This window comes from Oryx dammah, unplaced genomic scaffold, assembly GCF_014754425.2.
Source record: "Oryx dammah isolate SB20612 unplaced genomic scaffold, SCBI_Odam_1.1 HiC_scaffold_18, whole genome shotgun sequence".
Taxonomy (NCBI): Eukaryota; Metazoa; Chordata; class Mammalia; order Artiodactyla; family Bovidae; genus Oryx; species Oryx dammah.
The window spans coordinates 113,992,721-114,004,425 of NW_024070202.1; the positions used below are offsets into that span (position 1 = coordinate 113,992,721).

The 11,705-nt window shown below is 48.3% G+C and overlaps 1 protein-coding gene across 3 annotated transcripts in view; it reads right to left on the reverse strand.

Moving 5' to 3' along the window:
* The window catches only part of PRKAG2 (protein kinase AMP-activated non-catalytic subunit gamma 2), a 305,785-nt gene that overhangs the window by 50,652 nt on the left and 243,428 nt on the right, over positions 1-11,705 (reverse strand). For all 3 annotated transcript variants that reach the window (XM_040260434.1, XM_040260436.1, XM_040260435.1), the window contains one exon: positions 11,592-11,661. In XM_040260434.1, the coding sequence (XP_040116368.1) occupies positions 11,592-11,661 (70 nt within the window). The remainder of the gene's footprint in view (positions 1-11,591; positions 11,662-11,705) is intronic.

Consider the following 11,705-nt stretch of genomic DNA (forward strand, 5'->3'; position numbering starts at 1 on the left):
TAAGGGTTATACAACACATAATAAAAGAAAATAAAACGTAAGGGTTAGCTGTAATAAATGCCTAAGGAATGTCACAAGCAGACAAGGCTGTGACCTGGAAACGACTGATTCCCATCCGCTTGAAAATTCTCGGAACTACATGGCTCAAACATCGACCACAGCCAGGGTTTCTTCTTTCTCAGGAAACAGAGCCCAACTTCTGAGCTGAAGCAACAGTGAGGACCAAGGTTGGCGCACAAGGGTCCAGCCCCCAGCAGCAGCCAGCCAGGAGATTAAGGAACCCCTTGACAGCGGTGACGCCACAAACCACGTGGGGCTGCCCCAGCCAGCTCCTGCAACCGAAAGGAGTTTCCTGCTTTCTCTAGCTTCTTTCTTTAGGGTTTTGTTAATGCAACATAGGTTGAATTTTATCAGCAGCCATTACAGTATCTACTGAGATGAGCAGAGGTTTCTCTCCTTTTATCTGCTGACATTAATTCCTTGGTGGATTTCCTAATAAACTGCAATCTTGCATGTGTAGGACAAGACCTTGTTTGGTCACCACAGACTGCATGGCTCAATCTGCCGATGTTTTTGTGGGAGTTCTGCCCATACTTAAAATACCAGGCGAATCGTTTGTTTTCTTCTTTGTGTGCTACACTCCGGTTCTGATGTTCAGATCAAGCGAGCTCCACAGAAGGAGCACGGTCCCTGTTGTCCTTTCCTGAGCCCTAAAATAATTAAACTGACCACAGCCTTAGCAGTTCCTTGAGGCTTTTACAGAATTCACCCATCAACAGGCTGAACCCCAGGCCTCTTCTGCAGGGGCAGAGGAAGGGTGCTGCTGCTAAGTCACTTCAGTCATGTCCGACTCTGTTCGACCCCATAGACGGCAGCCCACCAGGCTCCCCCCATTCCTGGGATTCTCCAGGCAAGAACACTGGAGTGAGTTGCCATTTCCTTCTCCAATGCATGAAAGTGAAAAGTGAAAGTGAAGTCGCTCAGCCGTGTCCGACTCTTAGCGACCCCATGGACCCCATGGACTGCAGCCCACCAGGCTCCTCCATCCATAGGAACGGTAAGGCCCTTTAATTACTGGAAACAAACAAAAAAATCTTTCACAACCATATAGTTCACCCATTTGAAGAGTATAACTCAATTGATCACCTTTTAACTTCTTTTATGGTGATTGATGAAAGGGATAATCAATCAGGAAAATACAAACTGGTGAAACGTACTCAAAAGTGACTGAAAAGATTCTTGAATGTATTGATATAATTTGATATATTCAGATTTCTTTCAATGTGATTTTCTAAATCTCTGCATTTATTATTAGTCCTTATTTCTAACACCGGGTATTTTCACTTTTTTTTTTTTCTTGAACAGACTTGATACAGGTTTACCCAGAGGTTAAAGCGTCTGCCTCCAATGCGGGAGACCTGGGTTCCATCCCTGGGTTGGGAAGATCCCCTGGAGAAGGAAATAGCAATCCACTCCAGTATTCTTGCCTGGAGAATCCCATGGACGGAGAAGCCTAGTAGGTTACCATCCACGGGGTCGCAAAGAGTCGGACACGATGAGCGACTTCACCTTCACCTTTTGTTGAGCAAGACTATTTTTTTGTATTTGATTTCATGGATTGCTGACATTTCGCTAGCATTTCTGGGTCGGGGAGGAGAGAGACATGAACATATTCAACAAACCACCTTGAACCACAATGTGGGACCCAGTGCAGTGAACCGGTCAGGTACGGCTCAGACAGGCTTGTCACCCTGTCCCGACCAGCGTGCTTCTGTTTGACATCTGGATTAGAATGCGGTTCGGACGCGCCTTGACATATTCCAGTTATCAGCGCTTCAACACGCCTGTAAACGCGTGCGCGTCTCTGGGGTTTAGCGACACAAGGGGTCCTCCGGCCGCCTCTAACCCAGCACGCGGGAGTGCTGCCCAGAGTCATGATGTCACCCCAAAGCCGAGAAGTGATTTGCAGAGTCAGGCAGGGAGGACCAACGGTTCCCTGCTGAGCCGACAGGCCTGGGTACGTCAGTACGACGTGGAAGTCAGTACGTCAGATACATCAGTACGTATGTTTGTATGTCAGCCACGTCAATATCTCCGGTATGTCAGTACGTCAGGTGTTGCCGTACTGACGATACGTACGTCGGTACGGCAGGCACGTCAGTACGTCAGAAACATCGGTACGTCAGAGAGCACACGCCTCTCCAGCGAGGGCTACAGAAACTCCGGGTGGCGGCTGGAGTCTGTGTAGAAGAACGAACGGGGCACGCCTAGAGCAGATCTGTGCCAGAACTGCCATCACATTCTGCGGGATGCTCCGCAAGTTCCTGCATCCCCTCGGCCTGGATCTCTTCGTTTGTAAAATGGGGAGGACACCATCTTTCCTGCAGAGTGATTCTGAGGGATGGGATAGATCACAGGTGCTGCTGACTGGACGGTACTCATATGATTGTCACACGCAGAGACGTCTGACCCCGAAGCCGTCGCGGGGCCAGCCGCAGTCACCGGATGAAGCACTGATGGTGGCCTGATTCTACCTTTTGGCTCGTTTGCCTTTCTGGTCCTTTCCGGTCCTTTCCAGGGGCATCACCATAGTATATTTGTGGAGACGATACAACAGGGCAGGTACCATTACATTCAGGTTATTTAATGCACGGATAATCCTATTTAGCTGGGTGCTATGACTACTTCCTCCTTCACAAAGAGAAACTGAAGATTGAAATAACTTGCCTAAGGTCTCACAGCTCTTAAGTTGAAGAAGTGGGACTCCAACCTGGGTCTGACTCATGCTCTTGATTACTTGGCACTAATTACACATGCAACTTAAAGGGGGAGGGGACAGGCCACATGCGTAAGCATCAAAGCTCAAGGAGTCATTGTGAAAGGAAGAGCCAAACGAAGTGACGTCTGTTTCCTGAGGTCTTACTGAAACAAGTACACATTCCACAATACGTGGTCTATGAAAAATAATCTACTGGTAGCAACTTGATGCATTCGAACTGTGGTGTTGGAGAAGACTCTTGAGAGTCCCTTGGAAAGCAAGGAGATCAAACCAATCAATCTGAAAGGAAATCAACCCTGAATATTCATTAGAAGGACTGATGCTGAAGCTCCAATGCTTTGTCCATCTGATGCAAAGAGCTGACTCATTAGAAACAACCCTTAAGCTGGGAAAGATTGAGGGCAGGAGAAGGGGATGACAGTGGATGAGTTGGTTGGGTGGCATCACTGACTTGATGGACATGAGTTTGAACAAGCTCTGGGAAATAGTGAAGGGCTGGGAAGCCTAGCGTGCTGCAGTCCATGAGGTTTCAAAGAGTTGGACACAACTGAGAAACTGAACAACAACAACTTACAAAGAAACAAATGACCAAAGTATAAACTAAAATAACATGAATGAGGTACTACAAAGTTCAGAACCTCAATGATGTGCCGTAAATTCAGATACACAGGAAACAGCTTTAACTGGGACAGAGGCAGCAAGTGAAAAGATTTAAGATGTGACTAAAATTTGACCAAAACCTTCCCAAATAGATGCTAAAGCTGAAACTCCAGTGCTTTGGCCACCTCATGCGAAGAGTTGACTCATTGGAAAAGACTGATGCTGGGAGGGATTGGGGGCAGGAGGAGAAGGGGACGACAGAGGATGAGATGGCTGGATGGCATCACTGACTTGATGGACGTGAGTCTGAGTGAACTCCAGGAGTTGGTGATGGACAGGGAGGCCTGGCGTGCTGCAATTCATGGGGTCGCAAAGAGTCAGACACGACTCAGCGACTGAACTGAACTGAACCAAAGGACTTTCTCCTTTGAGCATCTGAGTGAAGCGGGACTTCTCCCCTAACATCAGCACAAGTGCAGTCACAGCCACAAAAGAAAGATCTAAGAGACTTTCTCCTGGGACACCAGCTTATGTGAGTAAGTCATCAAGTTTCCATGACTGCCTCTGAAGCTGTTCTGGACAGAGTCCACCCTGATCTCATGTTCAGGAGCAGGAGTCTCTGCACACCTGGGAGGTTCACCCAGGTCATCTCACCTCTGCCTTGTCACTGCTCTTATATTAGCACACATCAACTTGGCAAGGGGGCTTCCTCACTGCCTTTAATAGAAATGCCTTTATATCCTCATAAGAAATAACACTAACCACTGAAGTACACTGAGCCCACGTGCCAGAGTAAAAGTTCAGTTCTGAGGACAGGGAAGAACCATCCAGGGAGAGGGGACAGCCCACCTGAAGTCCAGAAGGCGCAGAGAACGAAGCTGAGGAACGTGCAGGAGGCCTGGAGAAGGGTGGTGTGAGGTGAGGCAGGCAGAATGGAAGGACAGAGAACATGGGGAGAAGACCGGAGTCCTGCCTAAAGGCAGAGGAAGCCGGAGAAGGCTTTTAAGCGTGGAAATGACGCCATTAGACACGTTTTCAGAAAGTATCACTAACTGCAGCATGTGGAGTTGACTGAAGAGGGCCAGAGTGGATGCTGGGTGATCAGGCTGTTTAACAGTCAGCAGAGAGGTGACGATGGCAGAGTGACATACGGGAGAGATTCAGGAGGTGAGGCGGAGAGAACAGACCACTTGGATGTGGGGATGAGAGAGGCAGGGCTCAACATCATTCTTGTTAAAATACAAAGCAAAAAACCAAGGGGACACAGTGCCCATTTACTGAATCAGGCTGGAGGAGAAAACAGAAGAGGGGAGCGGGAGGCTGGGTGAGAGAGGTGGTGGTGCCTCAGGTGGAGACGTCCAATAGGCAACCGGATACTCAGGAGAGATGTGGCTGGAGATAACTGCGGGAGCGTCATCGGTTATTAAAGCATCCTGTAATTAAATACACGGGATTAGAACACTGGGCAACAGGGGGTAATTACACCCCTGGGGGTGAGTAGGACTGTCTAGGGAAGAGGACAGGAGGAGAAGACGGGGGCTTTGGGCAGAGCTGGGAGCAAGTCCTGTATGTAATGTCTGCGTGAGTCAGACCTCACTCCACCTGCTAACTACAAAACAGAACAGAACCAAAAAAGGAAAAAGAGGAGAACCACCGAGGAGACGGGGACAAGGAGTGCACCCGGAGTGTTCCGTGGGAGAAGCGGGCGGAGGCTGTCTCTGGGGACGGCTACTAAGAGCTCAAAATGAAAAGAGGACTAAGCGTCCGCTGGAGTTTGCAGAACGGAGCCACAAAGGATCACCTTGGGGAGCTCGGGTGGAGAGGCGGAAAGGGGCTGAAGAAGGGACGGGAGGTGAGGGTGTGGAAAGTGGGTTTCTGGATAAGGGACTACTTCCTGTTGGGAATGCAGGCTGGCTCGGAGCCCGTGCAGTGAGCCTAACGACCATGTTTGAAAACTGGTGACCCCACCTTCTCAGATACATCCCCTGAGGTATCTTACTTAACCTCTCACCCTCTTAATGTCCCCCTCTATAAAACAGGGATGATAAAAATATTTAACTCATAGAGTTGCTCTGAGGATTAGATGAGATCAACGTAAAAGATTTACAACAGTGTCTTAATATACTTAGTACACACCAGTTACTATAAACCAGAAAAAGGACACAAAGGTTCTTCTACTTTTCATTTCACAGGTAAGATGGAAAGTCCCCAGGGTCCTGGTATGACAACTTCGCAAGGGTTCTTTCGCCCCCACTGCAGAGCTGTAGGATGGAGCCACCCGGCCAGCGAGCACACGGTCTGACTCACCGGCCTGGACTCCGGCCAGCTGTTGGCTGGGGCTGCCGGGCGCCCACCACGGAGCAGACAGAGCCAGTCCTGAGAGGGAAGGTCATGGCGATCCTTTCATCCCGGAGATGACTCAGCCCCACCTCGGCTCCTGGTGACTCCTCGGTTACTTGTGAAGCCCGGTGGCTGGTCCTGCTCTCAGATCCCCAAACCCTGCTGTGAACTCCCCTCTTGTTTAAAGGATTGGGGGGGGTCTTAACATTTCAGATAACAAAACCTCTGCTCTTCTACCTCATCAAATCTAAGATACCATCAAATGTGAAGTTATAGCCTGACTTCAGAGACTTTAAAATGTACACCTAAAATCTATTAAATATGGCAAACTTTCAAATATGGGGCCAGTCAGGAAAGAAAATGTTTCACTGTGAATATTTCATACAGCTGTAACTATTTTTATAATCAAGACACAGTCACTCTCTTAAGGAAGGTAAGTTGCAGGCTCAGTAGGGAAGGGCAGAGTCTGGATGGCAGGTCATGAGAGCCTTCCAATACTACGAGGCGATCGGCCAGTGACCGAGCTGTGATCATCAGCCTGTCACCACCAGAGGTCAGCACCCTTCACACCAGTCAGCGAACCAAGTGGACACAGCCGAGCCTCCTGGGCAATCTGCTATCAAGGCTAAGTGATGAGGGGATATAAATGCACAGGAGGATGTTCTTCCCTAAGAAAGAGCAGTGTTTCTCGTTATCCACATGCGCCCCTCCCCTTAACTGGCCTACCCCCATGAAACTTGAATACTGCAAATACACTGTATATCCATTCAGGGGCCCTTTGGAGAGCCAGATACCACGATGGTATCTAAGATTTTTTTGTCCCCCAACAAGAACCAATCTCTGCTCCCATCACAGCAACATCCTCCCGTTGAGAATGAGTGAGTTTGACTGAAGGTACATTTCTGGTTTCTGTAGAGCAGTTGCTGGTCGTTCTAGGTCATATTTTCAGGCTAGAAGGAAAAGCACATGTTTGCCAAGTGCTGGGCTTCATTCTACAGAGAAAACCCACAGCAGCGACAATAACAAGACAAACAAACAACACCTGGAGAGACTAGGCTCATCCAAGACCACAGCTGCCTCATTACAGAATGGGGCCTCAGGTTACCAGAGTCCTGACTGAAAAATAGTACTTTCCCCTCTCGCTTTTACTTTCCCCGTCCACTTCTTAACTAGTTTTCACTGTGCAGACTATGTTGATCAGTCTTGCTAGGAAAATGTGTTTGGAGGCAAGTCCTGAAAAGACTATCCTTTGAGGAATTCCTTGCAGGTGAAGAAGGAATAGCTCAGAGAGAGAGGACTGAGAAGGAAGCAGGAGACAGTAAGGAACAGGGGAGAGGTGAGTGGACAGAAGTGAGTGTGGACGAACCCACACGGTGAGCTACTGAAAGCCTGAAATAACTGGAGAGGCTGTGACAGCTGGAACGGTGAGAAGAGGGCGAGGAGATAACACAGATAGTTTCCAGGGGCTGTAACATTCTTGACATGGTGCCAGAATCATAGGTTTATTAATCATGGATAATCTCAACCCTGACTATTCATTGGAAGGACTGCTGCTGAAGCTGAAGCTCCAATACTCTGGCCACCTGATTCGAAGAGCTGATTCATTGGAAAAGACCCCGAAGATGGGAAAGACTGAAGGCAGGAGGAGAAGGAGACGACAGAGGATGGGATGGTTGGATGGTATCACCGACTCAACGGACATGAGTTTGGGCAAGCTCTGGGAGATGGTGAAGGACAGGGAAGCCTGGTGTGCTGCAGTCCATGGGGTCGCAAAGAGTTGGACACGACTGAGCCACTGAACAACGAACAACATCATTTACTGGAGAAAGCATTCGAGGGCTGTGTTCAGGTGCTTACGGCGGTGCTTGGTCTTGTTAAATAAGTTCTAGACAGTTAACCTTGATAAAAACAAACAGGTATGACTGATGCAATAAAACATTTGAAAAGTGAACACATAATGTGACTGCTGAGCGCTAAGCGCCGCTCTCAGCACTTTGCAGATCCTGAATCATCCCATCCTCCCATTGCTCCCATAAAGGAACCATAAACCCTGGGTGTAGTCACCAGAATACTGCTGAGCACCCATGGTGCACCACTGTGTCATGAGCTGGGAAGGGGAGGCGGGATTGTGGAGAAGTACAGAAGGGCTCTGGTTTTCCCTGGTGGCTCAGACAGCAAAGAATCCGCCTGCAATGCTGGAGACCTGGGTTCAATTCCCCTGGGCTGGGAATCCCCTGGAGAAGGGAATGGCTACCCCCTCCAATACTCCTGCCTGGAGAATCCCATGGACAGAAGAGCCTGGTGGGTTATAGTCCATGGGGTTGCAAAGAGTTGGGACACAACTGAGTGACTAAGCAAGCACGCACAGAAGGGCTTTGGGAGGGACTCTGAGAGGGTGAGACCTGGGCTGAGCTGTGATGGTGGTGGCATGAGACAGGATGTATACAGTGGTAACGCTGGCAGCTGGAGGACATAGTGAGAGAAGGCCTCACCCTCCAAAGGATGTAAACCCTGAGTCACTGGGACCACGAGGAGTCACAGAACAGGGGGCTGGCCAACTGTGCTTGTGGGCCCAACCTGGCCTCTTTCCGTAAACAAAGTTTGGCTGGAATGCCAGCCCTGCCAGTGGGACCGCGTTGCTGCTCTGCGGTGGTCCGGGCAGGCTGAGGAGTTGTGGCCGAGACGGAGACCATCTAGTTTTCGACAGAACGAGATTGCTGAGGCTGGTTCTACAGCCTGATGACTCCACGTGTGAGGCAGCAACGGCCGCACCTGGGGGCTTGGCAGAAATGCAGACTCCCAGGCCCATCCCCCTCCCCGAAGCAGAGAACTCGAATCCGCCTTCTGATAAGCTCTCCAGTCTCTCGTGTGCATGGCTGGGAAGAGGCGGGGAGGCTGCAGATGAAAAGTCTGCGTGTATTCTATATATAGACACAGAAAAGTGGTAAAGATTTTTCCTATAAAGGAATGGGGCTGTCAATTCATGCTCTGGAAAGATCCCTCTGTCAGGGCATGAGAGTAAGAAATGGGTGGGCAGCTGGGGTCAGAACCCAGGCAAAGGAGGACCTGAACAACAACACAGGGGAGACTGAGGTCCAATTTGTTCTTTTTTCCCAGAAGCAAAGAATGTTTTAAGAGATGACTCCAGCTTCACTAATGCTGCCAATTTTGTTTCTAACAGAGTATCTGTTATAATCTATTAGGAAAGAGAAAAACACCTGGTAACAAAAACACTAGTAACCGAGTGTCTCAGTGTATCCCAAATGTATCTCCATCTAAGGAAAGCCTCCAGATCACAATGCACGAAGGAGGACATTAGGTGAATAAGAAGGGAGCTGGAAGATGAAATGAGGACCTACTCAACAGCCATGTATTATGTAGGCTGCTAACAAGTCAGCTCACAGGATACTTAAAGGTATAATGTCTGTTAGGACTCACTGTTCCCCCATATAAACCTAAGATTCTGCTTGATATTCAATTTTTCTGTATTTTGGGTGAATAAGCAATCTGAAGTTCAAAAGAAACAAAGCAGCATTTGAGACTACCACGCCAACACTATCCCTTCCAGCTTGGCTGACAGCTTCCGAGAAACTGCTATTTAACATTTTGCCTCCTTAAGAATCCAGAAAAGTTTGACAGGGTTATTTGTGGGGTTCAGCATGCTGTAATGACAGCAATATAGATAAAAGCAGATGGGTGAAAATGGGAAATTCCTTTCCTTGGATGCTTAGGTTTAACATTTTACATTCACTCCATTGGCAGAAACAATACAAAAGAGAAAAGGCTTATATATCTGCTTTGAAAAATATAACATAATTAATAAATCTCAAGTAAGGGAAAAAAACCTAACCTGTGTTGAGAACAATCTCTAAGAAAGATTCATTGATAAAACTTACAAAGTCCATGAGTTCAGTACAATAGTAAATGGTGCTTAAAATTAACAGCTACATTTACACAGTGCTTACTGTGAATTTACAGTGTACTAAATAGCATTATATGGACTATCTCATTTAATCCTCAAAATACTCTGATATTAGCTCCTTATGAATGGGAAAACTAAGGTACAGGGAAGTTAAGTAACTTGCCCAAGGTCACACAGCTTAGTAAATTAAGATATGGATCTGAAGCTGGGCCTGTGCTCTTAACAATAACTATGTGGGGGTGTGTGTGTGCTCAGTTGATCAGTCTCTTTGCGACCCCTATGGACGGTAGCACACCAGGCTCCTCTGTCTGTGGGATTATCTCAGCAAGAATACTGGAGTGGGTTGCCATTTCCTCCTCCAGAGGATCATCCCAACTCAGAGACTGAACCCAGACATCCTGTATTGGCAGGCAGGTTCTTTACCAGTGAACCACCTGGGAAGCCCCTAACTATAAGCACCTCTCTAATAGCATCTACTCTCCTTTCCTTTTTGCCCCCATGTAAATTACAAAATGATGAAAATGTAATGGATTCCCAGTTACTAAAGTCAGGGACACAGAAAACTCTTATGATTTCGACATTCAAAGTCTTAATGGAAGTGGGGCGGCGCGGCGGCCTTTGGACAATGCCCAAAATTTGACCTGCAATGCAATAAAACCGAGGAATAGTGAGGTGGATTTGACTTAAGACACTGGACTATTTTTCAGTAAGACAGAATGAAAATTAAATCCCAGTAAAATTCTGAAATGTATCATGTAACTGCTTGTTAATAGTAAATATGGCTTCAGACTTTTGATGATAATTGCTATGAATACATTGCCTTCTGGCTAACAGGGCTGTGAAATGCAGGAACTCTAAAAGGTAAAAAAAAGTAGGCCTAAAAAATTAGGCCCTGGCCTAATATTGTCGACTGAACGCTCTCATATTGGCTGAGCACGCTTATTTAAGTAATTGCCTGACTGTAAATGAACGGAAGTGTTAAAGTTGGCACAAGGCACAGCTTCCACATGGCACGTGCTTTGTTCCCAGAGCTTTAGTCCATCAATACTCTTGGAAAAAAAGAGAAGTCACTAAATGAATAATGGAAGAACATAAGGCAGGGTGGAGGTCTTCTACATTCCTCAAATTGTCCAACATCCTATACAAAGTTCTTTTTCAACTCTGAGCTCATCACATTCCATTTTAAAAACTAATTTTACCAAAGAACAAGAGCATCCCCTCCAAATTTTCAGTTTCAAAATAAGATTCAGGTAAGAGCTAACCATATTCCATGTTAAATATTCATTATTGCCAAAGGAAAAAAAAATCCATCCCCTCACATTTTCACAGCTTCGAAATAACATCCAAGTAAGAATAAGAAAGGGGAAAAGGGGCCAGGAAGATGAAAAAGTGAGTGAGAGAAGAGGCGACAGAAACGATGGAATGACAGGGTCACCTGAACTCAGACCCCATTCGCTGAGCCGCCTCCGGTTTTCCTATTGAACTTTCCCTATTAAGACCAGAAGACACACCCTGCTGGTGGTATTTTCACAAGTACAGATAGGGAAGCCGTGTGTGTTATTTAAAGGTACGGACCATACACATAATTTGGGGGCGACTTCCTCACGTACCGTGGCATTACAAACAATCACGACTGCATGTCACCTTGCTCTCAGCCGAGTCCAGCTCGTAAGGACAAAAGGACCGACCATCCGTGCCGAGGGCCGGGCTGCGGGCTCCCCTTGGAGCCAGCTCGATTACGCCTCCGAGAGGCACCGCGGCCGCCGCAGAAGCGCTCCGTCGGCCCCGCGTCTCCCTCACCGGCCCCCGCCGCGGCTGGACGGGCGGTGGGCGGCGGGGACCTGCGGCCTCCGGAGCGGAGACCCGGCTGTCCTCGCGACCCGGCCTCTCCCGTCCCCCGGAGGAGGCGCGATCCAGCGGCGGGGCGGTGGTGGGCGGGGGGGGACTCACCTTCTTCTTCCAACTCGAATTTCTCCAGCATGCCGGCTTCCGCGGGTCCCGGGGCCGCCGCCAGCGCCGCCTGAGGAGGAGGAGGACGACACGGATCAGCATGCGCTCGGCGGC